Raw genomic sequence first — 19,129 nt, forward strand, 5'->3', positions numbered from 1 at the left:
TTAGGTAAAAATTTAAGGTTTCATGGTCACTGACCACATTTTTAATCAGGTCCTTTTCTGTACCAGCCAGATGCACACCATGAGACGTCTTGTTTGGAATGTTGTGGCTGTACTTTTGTGGCTAGTGTGCCCAGCAAACTGTTGAGTCATTGTGACAGTGTGAGGCATTTTCAGCCTGGTAGTCTCAGGCTTTGGGGACCATGGCTCATTATACATATTTTAGAGGGGCCAAGAGAGCCCTAAATGCAGTACAGTGCCCAGCCTGCCTAGGCACAGGGGGCTGGGAAGGGTCACCCCTAACTTCTTCCCAAGCTCCACTCTCCAGCATTGAGGGAGAACATAGAGTTGATCACCAGCCTGTCATTCCTGTAATAAAATGCTGCATGCTGGGTACATAGATATCTCACAGACATGCTAATGTATTAGTCTGCTCAGGCGACTATAACAAAACACCACAGGCTGGGAAGCTCAAACAACTGACATCTATTTCTCATGGTTATGGAGGTTGGAACTCCATAAGGGTAAGGGTGCTGACGTAAGGGTGCTGACATGTTCGATTCCTGATGAGAGCCTTCCTTCTGGCTCACAGAGGGTCACCTTCTCACCATGTCCCCATGTGGTAGAGACAGTAAGCGAGCAAGTTCGCTGATGTCTCTTCTAATAAAGGCACTAACCCGGCCATGAAGGCCCCATCCTTGGGACTTCATCCAACATTAATCACCTCCCCAAATCTCAAGCTCCAGACACATTCACACTGCGGGGCAGAGCTTCAGCATATGAACTTGGGGAGATTACCATTCAGTCCACAGAAGTTAGTAATTGACATTTCATACCACATCATGAATGAGGAAACAGAGACTTGGAGTTTAAGCAACTTGCTCAACGTCACACAACCAGGAGGTAGCAGAGCTAGGATTCATGCTCAAATCTATCTGACTCTGAGGCCCATGCCATTTTGACCCCTTCACTGTCCACTGTTACCAGTCCCCAGAAGTCCAGCAATGGGGGCGCCTCAGGATGATTAACTAAGGCAAAAGATAATTCTGGGAAAGGCCAAGAGGACCCATGATGAAACCAATGGGCTGTTTACCTGTGACATCTGCCATCTGAATGGCTCTGTGGACTTCATTTATGGCAACTCTGGAGTTTTGGGGACTGATTCTGATGGTATTGGGATTGTGGCACCACTAGGGGCCTACAAGGGCCTGACTCCTGCCCTTGACCCCTACTTCCTAGGGCCTGTCCTTGGAGGGAGCTCTAAACCTGGCCAGCATGAACCAAGAGAAGTGAAGGACTCCTTTCGTATTGGCCAGGCCAGCCCCCACACCCCCCTCCCCATTCCCGCGGGGTCTTAGGTCAGGAATCCCCTCTTGTGCTCTGTCTGAAGGTGTGCCATGGGTCCTACCTGACATTTCATGTGTCTGTCATGTTGCTACTCAAACACAGAGAGGGTAGGTAGGCAGTAAATCCCCTGCACCTGTGCTGGGTGTTTACCTTGCGTGTAAGATGTCATTAAGTCTTGGGGGTGGCAAGACAAAAGGACACATGTCCTTGTCCTCAAGACCAGAAGCAGTGACAAGATATGTTGCACAGAGACATGAACCCAGGGTCAGAGAAGGACATTCTTCTATCTGGGGAGGGCAGGAAGCCAAGCCTTGGCTTGAGGGAAAGTATAGAGCTTTCTGGGAATGGGGATGAGCTGGAGTGCTAGATGGCAGGTTCTCAGGGGTGGATGGGGAGGAAGCTGGGAAGGGGGCCAGGGCCAGCCCAAGGTGGATTGCAGGGGCTAGAACAGGAGCATAATCTAGCACTGACCAGCCTTTGGGCGCGCAGGACCAAGACCAAGGCTCAGCCTGGGAGGCCCTCCCAGGGTGGGAACCACCATAAGCAAGAGACCCCAGCCCCTGCACACAGATGCTTTGGCAGGGGTGGGGGGCAGTGACAAACCCCTAGTCAGTGACCGTTGGAACAAAAGAGGCCAGGTAGAGGAGCTCAGCCCATGTCCAGGGATTGCTTGACGCTCTCTGCCCTTTGCAGTGGGCATGGGGAGGGGTGAGAGGGTAGCTCCAGAGTTCAAGAACCCAGGATGAGAACAGAGATCCCAGAGTGTGACTTAATGCACATGGGAAGGGCCTAGTGGTATTTTTTGTGTGGGAGCCAATCTGCATCAGGGCTCTGGCATTGTGGAAGGAGAACGTGATCCCCGTTTGCACGAGATGCAGATATTGGGGGTGGGGAGATATCTGCCTGCAGAGATGCCATACAGAGGCTGCCACAGGGGTTGCTGATGAAAATAAGTCACAGTGGGGACACTGACCCACATGAAGTGATGCTGGTTTAGCAATGACACAGGGCCCCGAGGCCCCTGCTAACCAGCTTTGCCTCCTCAGTGGTGGGATAATTAGGGTGCAGGTGGTGGTCAGGGGGAGCACAGAGGGATTGCAGGCCATGGCTGTGTACCACCAGGTAGGGCAGAATTTCACAACTTGAAGAATGTACACTGTAGCAGATATTGGCTCTGGCCACTGGTCAGCCACAGCTGCCCCAATGTTCAGTGCTTCTCTCTTCCCAGGTATTTGGAAACCATCTGATAATGGACATGATTCCACTGTGAGCACTGACCACACCTGTCTGTGTTAGGGTCAGTCTATAGGGCATCAGATTTCATTCTCATTACAGTCCCCTGAGGACGCCATGACCCACCCCCTTTCATAGATGAGGAACCTGAGTCCCAGGGAAGTTGATGTGTCCAAGTTTCTGGGGTAGATTGGGAGGCCCTTTAACCCCCACTCCCTAAGTTTCATTGGTTTCCCCTCAAAACAGCCATTCTCGAATGTACATCGTGTCTGTGCCCCATTTGGAAGGGAACATCCACAAGCCGTACACATCCATGAGGGGTCCCTTGGCCAGTTTTGGACAATGGGATGTGAGCAGAAGTGAATATAAGCTACTTGACACCAAGCCCTTGAAGACATTCCAGAAGGTTCCTCAGTTCTTTCTTCCCCCAGATGACACAGGTACAAGATGGCAGAGAACTGTTTGGCAGGTGCTAGGCACTACATGAACTAGATAGAAATCTTTCCTGTCTGCAGCCACAGAAGCTTCAGAGTTTCTAAGCTGTGGGCAGTGTGTCTACCACCATGACTAAAGACTCCAACAGTTATCCTTCAAGGCAGTCTAGCCTGGCCTACCATAGGGTCTTCTGGTTGGTTTTCTTGTTTCTGTGGTGGCTCCTACAATTTATCCTCAACCCAAAGGCCAGAGGGATCCTTGACCGAGGCAGATCATATTGTTGCTTGAGCTTAAAACCTTCCAGAGCCAGCCAGCCCACCTAGAAGCCCTCCCAGATTGGGGCAGCCCGCACGCCCAGGGGTCTGCTGCCTAGTGAGCACTCGGCCCTCACCGCTGGCACGTTCCCTCCCTGCACCTGCTCATTCACACTCACCTGCCCCCCACTGCCCGCCTCAAACACACCTTGTCCCTTGGTACCTTAGCCTCTTGGCATTTGCTGTTCCCTTTGCTGGGGACTGCTTTCTCCCACATGCTTATGCTCTGTCCTTTGATGGCTTCTGACCTCTGATCAAATGTCCGCTTTTCAGAGAAGTCTATTATATATTTATTTGCTTCTTTTCTGTCCTTCCCTTTATTTAGAATTTAAGCCCCATGCAGACACATTCTTCACCCTGAAAGGGTCTGTCATACGGTCAGCCTTTATAATGAATATCTGCTGAGTCATGAGTAAATGTACACATTTAAGATTTTTTTAAAGTTCTTTATGTGTAAATGCAGTTCCAAGACAAGTCCCCTAGACCTCCTCATCCTCAACGAAATTGCCAACTGTCCTACATAAAAATTCTAGGGCTGCCACAGCCCCATTCACCCAGATGGGGACGTGAATTCGGGTCTGCCTACTTCTGAAATTTCTCTTTTTTCTGCTCCACCGGCTGATCTGCTGGGGCTTGTGCAGACTTTTGGCTTAGTAGGCTACAAGGTCTTCATCCCAACTACTCCATTCTGTCTTAGTAGTGAGAAAGCAGCATGAGACAATAAATGAATGGGCAAGGCTGTGTTCCAGGAAAACTTTATTTACCGAAGCAGGCAGTGGGCCAGATTTAGCCAACTGGGCCATTGTTTACTAAACTCTGTACTCGAGATTCTAGGAAAGGAGCGAGACTCCTGTAGATGCTGGACTCATTAGACCCTCAGAGAGCTGGCTGGGTTTATGAGCAATTAACCCATGAGTGGTGAGTTTTCCCATAGATGTTACGTTTCTTGAGATTTTTTTCCCGTGTCCATTTATTGCTACTTGTCTAAGTCTTTGTCTTTTCTCTTTACAATGACTAATTCTAATAGGCGTAGTTATACCTGTCCTTCTAGCTGTCCATTCCTCCAGCCAGCCAGCCAGCCACTTTTCTTTTTCTCTATCTACTTACCTATCTCCTATCTATCTTACCTGTATTCCATCAATCTACTTATCTTCCTAGCTATCTATCATCCATCACCCACCTACCTACCTAACTAAACCATTCCATGCCTTTGTAAAAGGCTGTGCGTAATCCAGGGCTAATTTACACACCAATCAAATGTAACATGATGCATGAAATTTTCAAGCAGTCATGCATGCAAGCTCAAGATGCCAATATGAAATCTGGTGAATGGCCTCAGGTCTGTGCCATTTTAAGTCTTGACCTTTAGTAGAAGAATACTGCTTGCCTGAGGTCTGCTTCAGTACTGCTTCCAGTGCTGCTACAGTAGTCTGAGGCTGCCAGAGTTGTGGTGGGAGGCTTTCCCTTGGTGCCAAAGGGTGCCTGATTTTCGGGTTCCCACCTGAGAAGCCATTGAAGGCTGGACGAGGGTGTCAGAGGAAAGGTAGGGGTTTCTGGGTTCATGGAGTTGTTGCTGGGAGCTAAGGTAGGTGCCCATACTTGGGAAGCCAGAACTGTGTCTTGGGTGAGGTGTGGTGTCAACTCAGAGCATGAGTAAAAATTCCTCTTGCTCGTGGATACTGTCCTGAGAGCCTATAGGAAGATTCTGGAAGCAGTCTTCTGAAGAAATGCAAGGTTTGAGCCTGAGTGGACAATACAGAGCCCAGGCTCTACTCTTAAGAAGTCCCACAAAGATGAGGGTAGAGCCAAATATGATGGGACTCAGCTGCAGCCAAACCAGAGGAGCATCTGGGGAAGAGGGTTGGGACAGCAGGATGAAACCACAGGCACATGCAAGGGGCCTGGGAGAGGGGCCATCCTCAAGCAGTGATCTTTTGATCACTGGGGTGGACATTAAGAAGAGTTGCCAATGGATACCTGCGTGGCTCAGTCAGTTAAGCGACTGCCTTTGGCTTGGGTCATGATCCCAGGGTCCTAGGATTGAGTCCTGCATTGGGCTCCCTGCTCAGTGAGGAGCCTGCTTCTCCCTCTGCCTGCTGCTCCCATGCTTGTGCTCTCTTGCCCTCTCTCTGAGAAATAAATAAATCAAATCTTTAAAAAAAAGAGTCTCCAAGAAGGACCAATGTTGAGCTAAATGAGTGTGTTGGATAGGAACCATGGGTGACAACGGAAATGAGAAAGCAAACAGGGACTGCTGAGGCTGGGAGAACAGACAGGAAGGTGGGTAGGAGGGACACTAAAGGGCTGATTCCAAGGATGGAGAGTGAACACCTGGCACTCGTTTGCTCATTCCTGGCCTATAGTTCAGGCAAGTGCCTGAAACAGCAGACAGGATTCTACAGGTCCAAGTGTCATTCCACAGAATCTTGGTCATGCCCAGGGGAGCTCCTGGTGCAAAGGTTTGTGATGACTTCAGATGCTGACTACCCAGAGGTAGGCCAAGTTCGAAGTTAAGAGCACAGTTCTCTAAAGACTGGCCTCTTGTCAGACACCAGCTGCAAGCTCGGGGATCCCAGGACTGGTCATCCTTCTTGCAAACTGGGGAGTTCCCACTACTCTCTCAGTTTTGATAAGTTGCTTAAACAGCGCACAGCACTCAGGAAAGCTGTAACAACTAGTTTTATTATAGCCAAAGGGAGACAAATCAGAACCAGCCAAAAGAAGAGATACATAGGGTAAAGTCCGGGGGTTTGAAACACTAAGATTCTGGTCTTCTCTCTGCAAAGGTAGGATGCATGAGCCTCCTGGTAGAGGGATGCATAACAGTACTCACAGAGTACTGTCCCCGAGGGGTTGTCACTCAAGACTCTGTGTCTAGAGTTATTACTGGGGTTTTCTTCCATAGGAATGATTGATGGAGTCAATGCCCAGGCCACCTTCCCTTCTTGGAGGTAGGGCTAATATCACCTGGTGTAAAGCCCCAAGCCTCTGATCACCTGCTTGGTCTTTCCAGTGGGGTCAGCCCCTTACCTGAGTTGCCTCATCTGCATAAATTTCCAGGTGAAGGCTAATCAGCACCTCCCTCCCCGCCCCCCCCCACCCCGTGAATAACAAAGACTCTCCTATCACTCAGGAAATCCCAAGGGTCTAGGGGCTATTTTCCAAGTGCAGGGACAAAGGCCAGCCAAATTCTTAATTATCCAACTGTACACATGTGATGTATGTTGCACACATGTATGTTCTCAACATGAAAATACACAAAGACGTTTGTTAAACGAACTCGTGAATGAGAGCAGGAAGGAGTGAGAAAGGAAGAATGAAAAGGAGAACTTTGGGCTCTAACTTACTACCCCATGCCCATGCCTTGTCAATTATGACTTAACTTGAAACAAAACCAGAATCCAACAAAAGAAAGTGAATGGTTAGACTTTTATAACGAACTACTCACCATTCCATTGATTTCTGAGTTGGTCTTCTGTTGGGACGGGAGACAGTTTAACCCCCCCACCCCGGTGTCATTACAGCAACCTCCGCCCCCCCCAACTTATCTGTGGGTCGACTTTCCATGATGTCAGTTTCCCTCCGTCAGCTGTGTCCTGCAAGCAGATGATTTCCCCTCTGACGTATCTTCCAAGGTCAGGAGGGGTCTGATGCAACGTCCTGGTGCCTCTGTCTCTCACCACACCTCATCTCCCCACCCAGGCATTTTATCACACCGCATGCTGTCACGAGAAAAAGAAACTCGGGTACAGTACAGAAGGCATCATGAGAGAGAGAAAGAGGCTGCATTCACATAACTTTCATTACCGTGTATCAATAAAATTGTTCAGCTTCGTTATTGTTACTGTTAATCTCTTACCGTGCCTAATTTAGAAATTAAACTTCGTCATAGGTATGGGCATGTAGCTAGAAGAAAAAAAATAGTAGATCTAGGGTTCAGTTCTCTCTGTGATCTCAGGCATCCGCTGGGCATCTTGGAATGCACGCCCAGTGGATTGGGGGGGGGGGGCAGTGTATTTAAGCCAAAGGTTTCAGCAGAACACTTCATTTGACTCCCTATGAGTTACCAGCAGAAATGGTGAGTTTCATCCTTTTTTTCTCCCCTAAAGGCAGGTAAACAAGTGGGGATAAAAATAAAATCATCTCTCTGCAAGAGCAGAGCTGCCCCAATTAGCTGCAAATGTGAGATGTCAGTCAAAGGAATGATTCCAGCGAAAGCAGGCAGAGAACCCAGAAGCGAGTTCTGGTCCTTTCAATTAATCCCACCCCATACTGCTGTCTGAGTAACTGCTCTGGGAGCTCCAGCACCATGAGGGAAACAGAGACCAGGGCAGGGCTCCTCCATGGGGCCCCAGGTCTGCTCTTGGGGAACCTGGCAGAGAGCAATGAGTGTGGATCCCGTCAAAGACATCAGTGCTGGACAGGCAAACAGAGAGGTGCGTGGGGCTTGGGGCTTGGAAGACAGCTGAGGTTACAGGAGAACCCATGCATTTGTCATTACAAGAACAACTGGCAATTATTTTGATGAAGCAGGTATCTCTGGTTAATTTAAGTGTGGAACAAGATTGCCTTTGATTTTTATATCTCAAGGTCTTTCTCTTTTGTTTTCTTTTCTTTCTTTCTTCTCTCTCTCCTCTCCCCCACCCCCACCTTGTCTCAGTAGTTATGTAAGCCAAACAACTTCTATTAGCAAAAGCAAATGGCACAAATTCAATAATTTAATAATAAAACTACTGCTATGAATCACTTTCTGTATTTCTCATTTGTACGGCAGCCCACATTGCAGACACTGAGATAATAATCCCATTGCACAAGTGAAGGAGCCCGAAGAGGGGAGGCTGATGCGTTGGCCCAAGGCCGCTCCGCTCATGGGTAGTATAGTAGCTTGTGCCTGAAAAAGAGACTCACAACCTCAGCCCCACCTAGAGGTCATTTTTAAGCCTTTTTCTAAATCTATTCTGTTTTTCCAAAGAGCATCCAAATCTGCTATTTTAAATCTGTTGTGGGGGGGGGGGGCTTAATATCTATATTATAAGCATTTTTCCATGTTTTTGAAAATCCCCCATCGCCAGGATCTCGGGTAGTATATACCACGGCGTCCTTGGCTGTCCCATCTTCCGAATGTGGGTCTCTTTGATGGTTCTCAATTTTGCTGTAGTGTAAGACGCTGCTACATTGTTTAAATTGGGATTTGTGATCATGGTTTGGTTTGCTTTGGTTTGGATTGAATCAGGGCTGGCAGAGTGGCGGGTGATGGGAGGAGGGAACTTTCCAGGCCTGGGGGTATTGGTGTCTGTGTGTTCTAGATGGTGGCTGCCACCCAGGGCCCGCTCCAACCTCTCAGGTCCCCAGCTGAGTGGAGCTCAGAAGCCTGCAGCTTTGATTCAGAGTTTTCCTGCTTCCTAAAGATTCTCTGGGGGAAGTGCCTTTGTTGAACCTAATAGAGAAGGGACCATGGCCCCATCAGGGCTTGCGAAAGCTCTGTGTCGAGGCGGGGGGCAGTGCTTTCTTCAGCCAGATGGAGGGAACGGAGGATAGGTTAGCCCAGCAAGGCATGCGGTCAGGAAGACTTGGAGGGGCCTGTCAGAGTTGAGACTGCTGTTGTGAACAAACCCAACTAGTAAAACTAGAAACATTGTGTTTCTGACCCATCAGAGAGAGGCAATGAGATTTACTGAGTGCCTACTGCGTGCTGGACATCATGCTAGGGGCTACGTGCCTGCATTTAATCCTTCCTGTGATCCCCATCTGCAGGCTGGGGCTTTTATTCCTTTTCTATAAATAAATTACTCCAGAACCTGTTCTCAAAACCATCACACTGAACTTGGATAGGATCAGATGCCTATGAAAGCCGCCGATGCCTCAAGACTGATTTTTAGAAGCCGTAAGCAATTTGAACAGTAATGAAAACTCTCATCATTTTTACCCCAGCTAACCGGAGGACCTAAAGAAAGGAGTGGGAAGTGTTATTTCAGAATAAAAGACAGATGTGTCCATGTGAATGCACTGTCCCCCTGCAAACACAGCTTTGCAATAGCTCAAAAGAATATTCTAGCAGGAGAGGCCCAGGATTAATTTTCCTTGAATTAGGAAGATATTTGGGAATGCACACACTGTCATGCTCCTGCCTGGGGCCAGGTAGAAAATGAAACTTTCTTTCTTCATGTCCTATATAATTAAACTCAAAGCATCCAGAGAACCCAGAATGCTCTGGAAGTTTATTTGCCTGACTATTGCTTGCAACAATGTTTCCTCTTTCATCAGGTATAGTTATCATTCTGGAAGCAAAGCTGTGGGACGACTAGAATATACTCAGGTGTCTCAATACAGAGGACTCTTTCTCACCCAGTCAGTTCGCTGAAGTCCTCCAGGAGACTCACACAGTGGGGAGGACAACCCCACCACAAACTTGCAGACTAAACTTCAAGCCAAGTCTCAGTGGGACCTGGACATTGTCCTTAGGGCTGGGGGCTGTGTCAGGTCCCCAGGACCACCCCCCACGTTTGGTAATTCATTAGGAGGACTCAGCAAGTCAGGACTCACTCCTCTCTGCCCAAGGCTGGAATTTACTCCAAGGAAGGGATTCATTCCAGGGAAAGGATTCAAAGCCAGATCAGCAAAAGAGAAAGCCTTCAGGGACAAAGTCTAGAGGAAGCCAGGAGCCAGCCCCCAGAGTCCTCACCCAGTGAAGTCGCTTCATTCATCCTCCAGCAATGAGTATGACAACACATGTGGGAGGCTGTCCCCTGGGGACAGGGCAGTCCCCTAGGGGCTGGGCCCCAGGGCACCATCTACTTGGCCAGTGCACAGCTTCTGACTCCCAGAAACAAAGCAGGTATGTAGCACAAACTGGACTCTGGACAGTTTGAACCCTCTAGCAATCTAAGCTCCCGACCAGCCTACCAGTCTATGCAGGTCAAACCTACATGCGGGCCTTTCAGAGGAGAGCCATCTCAGGCCAGATATATCCACTTTTCCTGCACAGGAGGTCTTACCGCTGCTAGGCAGGTGACATCCGGTGGCACTGCTGGGCTTGCGGATTGTCCTTGTGGGGTCCTTATTTCAAGGAGCCTGGTTTGGCGGTGGGTACTTTGGTAAGGACTTCCATATCGTTTTCCGGTGTGTTCCGCAGTGTGGGCTGTCCTTCCAGATCCCCAAAAGAGTTACAGCCATTGGCCTGCTTGATGATGCCATGCCAAGTGTGCTATTTATGTGTATTTGTATAGCCTTCCTGAGAATATTTTTAGATGAATTCATGACAGGCTCCGCGTGAATCAGTAAGGAACATTAATATTGTAAAGCAGGCTTCAAGGTAATTTGCCTCCCATTGTCTGGCAATTTCCTGCCATTATTTGGAGGTGTTCTAAGCTGGTCTTCCTGGCTGGGAATTGTGTGCGCTCAATTCGTTGCCAGAAGTGTAGCCTCTGAGTTGTTGGCTGGGGAGTTGGTGGTAAATTATTCATGGGATTCCTAGGCTGGAGAACTAAACAAATCTAGGCCCTTTATTTTACAGATCAGAAATAACGGTCTCCACACTGCCAGTAGCCACCCTGATTTCTGATTTGTATTGTGTGCTTTATGGGGACCCAGATCTGTGCTTTGTATTCATTCTCACGTTAAATCCTCATAGGAACTCTTTAAGGAGGGAAACGATTTAACAGATCGAGGGTCTGAGGCACAGAGAGGTTAAGTCATTTACCCAAGATCGCCCAGCAGCGAGGGGACAGAGTGGATCAGGTGGATATCAGGGCTCTTCACCACTTAGAAGCCTGCCTTCAGAGGCAGAGACACTTGCTGGATGTCAACAGGGGACTCAGTGGCCTTCTTGGCTTTAACTATGTGACCTCTTACTTGTTTCTTTGCAGCTTAGGCTTAAGTCCAAACTTGCTGTAATATGAATACTCCCGGATGAGTTCACGAAAGAGTTCTCTTCCACTCAACATCCCTTGCCAGCTGTGGGTCTTTCTGGCTGGGCCGGCCACCTCCAGTCTAAATTTACTGAAACAAGCCCCACGTTGCATCTACAGGGAACGTTCTAAAGCATAGCTTCCTGACTGTATGCTCAAATCCTCCGACCACTCCCCTGTGCCCACACGATTACGTGTGGACTCCTCAGGCTAAGAGTCAAGACCACTTATGGTGAGTGTCTGAGTCTTTGAGGATTCCGCTTCCTCTGTTGACCACTGTCCAAACCAAGCCCACTTCCACCTGCTCTTCTTGCTCACCTGATGTGGTGAGCATGGCCCGGCCAGGGGACCATGGCCTTTCTTGCTTCCTTCCTGCCATTGCTGCGCTTGCTTCCACTGCATGTTGTGATTGTGCGTTTACTCCATCGTTGTACCTGCTAGCTAGACTGGAGCTCCTTGAAGGCGAGGGGCTGTAGCGCTTGTGTCTAGAAGACAGGATGGGAACCTTGGCTCCTTGTGGTTAGGAAGCAGGGGTGCAGAGCCAGAGAGAAAGACAAGAATGGGCCTCTTGGAAAGAGACCCAAAGGAAAAGTGCAATGTGGAATCCATGAATAAGGCCAAATCAGGCCTAGAGATTAGCTAGCAAGTAAGCTTAAAACTGTACTTCGTTGCAGAATACTTTTTTCAAATGGAGTCTTACAAGTTTCCCAAAACATAAAAGGAAGCCTCTAGCTGAAGGCTCATGTCTCCTACTCACCCTTTATGACTTTGCTGAAATCCTCCCTCTTTTTTTTTTTTTTTAAGATTTTATTTATTTATTTGACAGATCACAAGCAGGCAGAGAGAGAGGAGAAAGCAGGCTCCCCGCAGAGCAGGGAGCCCAGTGCAGGGCTCTATCCCAGGACCCTGGAATCATGACCCGAGCCGAAGGCAGAGGCTTTAACCCACTGAGCCACCCAGGCGCCCACCTCCCTCTTTCTTAAAGACTCAAGGCACGGTAATTTTCATGGCTTGGGCTTTGGAGTCAGGTGGATTGTTTTCAGATAGAGTAGCTGCTCTAACAAGCAACCCTTAACTCTCAGTGGCCTACCACTGTGAAAGTTTATGTCTCATCCATGCCCCCTTCGAAAGCCGGTGAGCAGCGGCACTCTGCTTCTTGGAATCTTTCAGGGACCCAGGCTCCTTCGGGTGAGTGGCTCCACCATTTCTTAGGGCTTCAGCGGTCTCTGCTGGTTATTTTGTGGATGATCAGACTGTAAGGAAAGGGAATGAGTGAGTGAGTGAGCGAAGAGAAGGCACATAAACTCTTAATCCCTCAGTGGAGGTGACACACATTTACTTCTGCTCCTACTCCTTTGCCATATGACCACACCCAGAAGTAAGGCACTGAGAAATGTGACTGGCAGTGTGACCAGGAAGAGGAGGAGAGCCCAGACGTTGTGAACAGGGGTGCTGGGGGTTGTTGGGGAGCTCTGTAATTCCACTAGATTCTGTATGGCTTTCAGATGCATTTCTCAACTCCAGAGTTTTCTTTTCTTTTTTTTTTTTTTAAGTACTTTTTAAAAATTAACATACAATGTATTATTTGCCTTAGGGGTACAGGTCTGTGGATCATCAGTCTTACATAATTCACAGCACTCACCATAGCACATACCCTCCCCAATGTCCATCCCCCAGCCACCTTAATCTACCCCCCACCCCCAGCAACCCTCAGTTTGTTTCTCACATTAAATCCTCACAGGAACTCTTTAAGGAGGGAAACGATTTAACAAATCAAGGATCTGAGGCACAGAGAGGTTAAGTCATTTACCCAAGTTCGCCCAGCAGTGAGGAGACAGAGTGGATCAAGTGGATTTCAGGGCCCTGAGATTAAGAGTCTCTTACAGTTTGTCTCAGAGTTTTCTGCTCTTAATAAAACCTCTCAGCATGGCTGCAAGAGTTAAACAAGATGAGCTATATAGGTGTCTGATAATGTACTTAGCAGTCGACTGGTGCTCATTCTATGCCCTCTCTACTCCCCTAACCCAGTCTTTCATTGTGCAACAGAGGTACTGATATGATCACCTTTGTCTTTTCTATACTGAGCTGGAATAGAGTAGTGATTAAGAGATGGGCTCTGGAGTCCAGCTACCAACATCTGAGTCCTGACCTTCCCACATGCTGATGGCATGACCTTGGGAAAAGCCCCCAATGTATGCATCCCTAAGGTTCCTCATCTGACTAAAGAGAAGTCAAAAAGCAGGACCTGTCTCATAGGCTTGTGGAGGGGATGGAATGAGTTCTTCTGCTTCCAGTTCTCAGGATAGTGCAAGGCATGTTATAAATATGTGTTGGTTACCTATTTTTATCACTACAGGTGACTGACACACAGCAGCTCAATTTAAAACACAAACACTTATTAAAGCCTCTGTTCTGTACTATGCAGTACGAGTCAGTGTTCTCATGTATCAGGTCCACAGATCTCAACTTGATAAGTGTCTGTGTCATGAATTAGCAGAACAACCCTCATCACCTGGCTTCTACTATCATGTAAGCCTTCAGGCTGCCTTTCATCTAGGACTTTGCTCTATTCATCCCTGGAGAAGACAAACATTTAGTCATTAAAGCCATCACTTTGCAGCCAGCTTTCAGGATGATTGAGAAATGTGTCTCTGCAGCGGGCATGGGCTTTGCTGCAAGTCTTCCAGCTGTCTTCAGCTCTCTGCAGAGACTTCCGTCCATCCACCAGCTTCCCCAGACTGAAATACAAAATCTCTGCAGGGATGCCCAAAGCAACACCCAGGAGTGTGTGATATGAAAGCTACCCCCTTTCTCAGCAGGCTCCTGAATGCCTGGAAAGGAAGAGAAAATTTCCTCCCAACAGCATCCCTCCAGTTTCTGCAAATCAATTCTAGTAAGCTGGTCGCTTCTGCAGGGGTAGTGTTAAGAGGCTCTCTAGAGTGGGTGTTAGCAAGGCTCCTTGCAAGGTGGTTGTAATTGCTTGGATCAGTGTGAGATTGCAGTATAGACCAAGGTCACATCCAAGAATGGCCTTCTATGTGTTGGCATATAGGGCAGAGGGGAGGTTCCTGTTTATTGGGCAGCAGGAGAGGTGCCTGTTGAGTCTTGGGGACTGATTCCTTATACCACCTTCTCCAAGAGTCTTCATCCTGTGAATGCTCACTGTTGCCCTATGGGTCCTGGACCTCTGCCTTCCTGAGGCCCCTTCAGCTCTCTACTTAGCAGTTCATCACACTTTTCCTCCCACTATGTTCCCTGCCCCTTGGTGGTTGCCCTTGTACTTCAGGGCCCAGCAGAGTGTCTAGCCCATAACAAAGACTTAATTGATACTTTTAAATCAATAAGTGCAACATTGTACTTGGCTGCTTAACGTTGCCACCTTGAGTGTGAAGCTCGGAGTCCTGATAGCGGAGCTGTCCTTTAGTGCTCAGATGTGAGGCCGACCTCGCACAACCCTCCCCTCCTCCACCTGTTTAACAGATGACCATGACCGTGGGCAAGTTGACAACTCTCGGCTCCTTCATCTGTCAATGAGGCATTCTGCCACCCGGGTTGCCGTGGGGCTGAAATAGGATAATTTCCGTGTTTTGGTAGAGTTTCAGCAGTTGGAAACAACAACAGCAATTTTGTCTGATTGAAGCTGAAAGAGTTGTTGACAAAATAGAGAGCAGCTCGCAGGGTTGTTGGCAGGGCTGGTGAGCCAAGCCAGAAGCTCTGCAGCCTGGGTGACGCCCCACCTCACGCCCAGGAGCTGCCACTGCCAGCTAGTGCTCCGCTGGAACAGGACACCAGGGCTCCCTCATTGCAGCGGTTCCCAGACCAAGTGCCACCATGGAAGGAGTCCCAGCCCCGCCTCCTGCAGAGTCCACCTCTCAAAGAGCCCCGCCTCTCATAGAGTCCCGCCTTTCGCAGAATCCAGACCTCTGATTGGCTGATCCTGAGTCACGTGGCTGCCTGCTAGCTGCGAGGGGTCTGCTTGGAGAGCAGGCATCTGGCGCCGTCGACACAAAGTCATGAGGAGATCTGTCAGGACTGTGGGGCAGGAAGCTCCCCAGGATGGGAAGGGGGCTCCTGATGCTGGGCAGACAAAGGGTGACAGGCGGCCACAGAGGACACGGACACTAAGGGTCAGCGTTGATGTGCAGCCTCTGACAGCACGCGGTTCCTGGGTGAGCTAGCTGAGCGGGCAGCAGCTATGGTGGCCCCACGAGGTGGGTGGTGCCCGGACCAGCGTGGGTGGGCCCAGTGGTGACACAGTGTGTCAGCCTGCTGGGGCTGCCCAAACAAGGAAACAACAGGAGTTTATTGTCTCCCGGGCCTGGAGACGAGAGGTGTGAGATCAGGGAGCTGGCGGGGTCAGTTCCTTCCAGGGCCTGTGAGGGACGGGTCTGTTCTAGGCCCCCTCCTTGGCTTGTGGGTGGCCGTCTCCAGCCTGTGCTTCTTCACATGGTCTTCCCTCTACCCGGGCCGCTGTGTCCACGTCTCCCCCTTTTGTAAGGATGCTAGTCATTTTGGACTAGGTCCACCCTAATGACCTCGTTTTAACTTGATTACCTCTGTAAAGACTGTCTCAAAATACCCCCTAGTTTGAGGCACTGTGGGTTAGGACTCAACCTATTAATTTTGAGGGAAGACACAGTTCAACCCATTAAAGAATGATTATAAATCTAGCACCCCACTAAGTATAAGAAGATTAAGAACAGAGGATCCTTCCAGATGCCTCACCCAGATCATTTCTTCCACTGCCCCCCCCCCAGAAGTAACCACTGACCTGACATTTGCAATTATTCTTTGTTTTCCTTTGTGATTTTACAATCTATTTGTAATTCCCCCAAAACATCTATATTTGCATATTTTTAAATTTATATATGGCATCATACTATATGTATTCTTCCGTTTCTGGCTTATTTTGTTCAATGCTATTTTGTGTGAGATTTTATTATATGTGTTTGCACATTGCTATAATTCATTCATGTTTGTGATGCTATTGTTTTTCATTTGATGACTATTCCACAATTTATCTATTCTACTGTGGGTGGGCATCTGGGTTATTTCCCATTTGGGGCTGTTGTAAGCAATGCTACATGGAATTTTGAGTAGATATGTCCTAGGACAGGTGGAAAAGAGGAAGCTTTTAAGAGGAATTTTTTAGAAATGGATTTGCTGGGCTGTAGGTTTGGCGCATCTTCAACTTTACTAGATGATGCCAAACTGTTTTCCAAAACAGTTATACAAATTAAACACAGCGCATGAGAGTACACTGCTGATCACTACTTGGTCTTACCATACCTGTTAGTTTTTAGCCTCCTGGAGATGGCGTGAGCTTCACCCAAGCACTGACCACTGCTCCAAACTCTGTGACCCTCATAACAGCCCTGAGACAACAGTGTCATCATTCCCATTTTGCAGATGAGGAAGCAGAGGTCCGGCTGGTTTAAATCATTAGGGAATTGTTGTTTTGGGATTCAAGCTCAGGTCTGTGCCTCTGGAACCTATGCTTATTCTTCCGTGTCATATATAGGTCTGGGAAGGTTTGTGGGCCCATGTCCTGTATCAGCGGATAACTGAGCATCTCGGGGATAGAGCTCCCTTGAGGAGCTTAGTGCCATGACCTCAGTCTTTGGTGCACATCAGAATCACCCAGTCGCCATCACAAACCCATCACAAAACCCACAGTGGAGATTTGGACAATGTCAAGTGGTATCTTGTTATGGTTTTAATTTCCATTTGCTGTTGACTAATGACATTGAGCATCATGTCATTAACTTACTGGTCATTCAAATTTTCTTTGGAGTCTGTTCAAGTCCTTTGCTCATTTAATTGGATTGTTTTTCTTATTGAGTTCTTTATGTATTGTGGATATAAGTCCTTTACAGTATATGTGTTGTAAATGTATTTTCTCAGTCTGTGGCTTGTCTTTTCATTTTTTTCAAGGTATCTTTGAAAAATAGAACACTTTAATGTTGCTGAAACCCAAATGAATATTTTGGTTTTGTTTTATGGTGTGTCTTTGCCTACCTCAAGGTGGGAAAGACTTTCTGTTATATCGGGGATGTGCATTTTTAACACATTTCCCATTGGTTGTGCTGTGTGCTAGAGCTGGAGAAGCTTGGGTATAAGTGATTACCCTGGATTTGGGGTCAGATCTGAGTTTGACTTCCAGGTTTGCCACTTAGAGAGCAAATCATTTTGTCTCTCTGAGCTTCCGTTTCCCTGTCTGCAAAATGAGGCAAAATAAGGCCCATCCACAAAATTTGTTAGAAGGATTCAATGGAATAATGCTCAAACAAAACTTAGCAAAATGCCGTGTACAGAAAATGCTCTATAAAAGCTGTTTTTGTTTACCTACTGGTTGGTTTCAAGCAGCAGGATGGAATAACATGGCTTATTCTTTGTTTTCAGTACATCAAGTCCTTCTACAATGAATCGTGGGAAAGAAGGCATGGGCATCCTATAGACCCAGATACTCTGACTCTACTCTGGTCTGTGACGGTGTCCATATTCGCCATCGGTGGTCTCGTGGGGACTTTAATGGTGAAACTGATCGGAAAAGTTCTTGGGAGGTTAGTGGGGGTTGTCTCTGCTTGGGGATCCTCTCTGTGGTATTTATAATATGTCTGTATCATAGTGAAGGTCCCAGAAGGCAAGAGAATTCCATTTAAACAGTTCAGCTGGAGAGATTTTAATGCCAGAAAAGCAAGAGGAGGAGATAGGGCTCCTGAGGTCAGGGAGGAGTGATGACCATGGACAAGGCCGACAAGCAGGAGCTGAGGCTGTGAGGGCTGTGTGAACTGGGCTATGTCAGGCTGCATTGTCTGAACAGGGAGGGAGTAAGGGAGAAATGTCCTGCCTTCTCTCTCCTCCGACCGTCTAACCAACCGCCAGTGCCAGTCATTCGTCAAACCCAAGTTGTAACCAGAAACACCAGGAGCCTGCTGGTGTAGTCGGGGAGGACCAGCTCCCAGCGCTCAGAGCAGGACAGGGAGGGAGGAGATGGATCTGGCTGCAGGGGCAGATGGAGAAGGGTCAGCAGAGCATGTTAGCGATTGTTCCAGACAAGTCCTTATAGCATAGTGTTTTATTATATCACTGAATGATAACTTACTAAACCAATCTCCCATGGATGGACAGTGAGGTTTTTTTCAGACCTTTTGTTTTGCAAATACAGCTGCAGTGAGTGTCAAACACTTCATGTTGAAATTTCCCACCCGGGTCCTCTCTAGTCAGGTCCAGTTTACCTCCTGAGCTTCATTTCTCACTTATTTCTGTCCTGAAGACTTCTCTGAGATCAGATTGATTATCAGTACATTTCCCCAGACACTTTCTCTGCATCTTCACTTGGAACTTCCCTGGGGGATATTGAGGTGTTAGGGGAAAGTAGAGTCTCTGCAGCATTCGTGTCCGAACTTGACTCATGAGCCTTCCACTCTCCAGTTGTGTGCCTTTGGCCAAGTCCTTTAAATGTATCTGAAGTTCAATTTCCTCCTCTATAAAGTGCCTGCAGGAAATGTTACAGGGATCAGAGAAAGTGAGTGGAGGGAGAAGAGCCCATTAACAGGAACCCACTAAGTAGAAGCTCTTCTCTTATTTACCACATGGCTTGCTGTCTTCCTCCTCACCCTCCTGACACCCTCACATAGCAGGTGCTCCCAGCTCTCCATATTGCATTGACCTTAACTGGAAAGGAGATTCAGCAGACCCCCAAAATCTTTCCACTCCTCAGGGCTACAGAAGCACTATTTCAAAAGGCGCTACCCCTTCCTTTACCCTGGGCCTCCCATGCCCAGCAAGGAGCAAGTTAAAGCTGATGGTGTTTCAGAGCAGGCTCTTTTGAGGCTGGGGCAGGGAGCCATCCTGAAAACATGCATATCATGCTCATGTGGTCCCCCAGTGAGG

The 19,129-nt window shown here is 48.1% G+C and overlaps 1 protein-coding gene across 6 annotated transcripts in view; it reads left to right on the forward strand.

Moving 5' to 3' along the window:
- The window catches only part of SLC2A9 (solute carrier family 2 member 9), a 237,817-nt gene that overhangs the window by 44,786 nt on the left and 173,902 nt on the right, over positions 1-19,129 (forward strand). For 5 of the 6 annotated variants that reach the window (XM_045997129.1, XM_045997130.1, XM_045997131.1 and 2 more), the window contains one exon: positions 17,636-17,796. In XM_045997129.1, the coding sequence (XP_045853085.1) occupies positions 17,636-17,796 (161 nt within the window). Of the gene's footprint in view, positions 1-11,191; positions 11,466-17,635; positions 17,797-19,129 lie in introns of all 6 variants that reach the window. The other variant, XM_045997133.1, reaches the window with a different exon arrangement.

This window comes from Meles meles, chromosome 2 (genome assembly GCF_922984935.1).
Source record: "Meles meles chromosome 2, mMelMel3.1 paternal haplotype, whole genome shotgun sequence".
In the NCBI taxonomy this organism is placed as follows: domain Eukaryota; kingdom Metazoa; phylum Chordata; class Mammalia; order Carnivora; family Mustelidae; genus Meles; species Meles meles.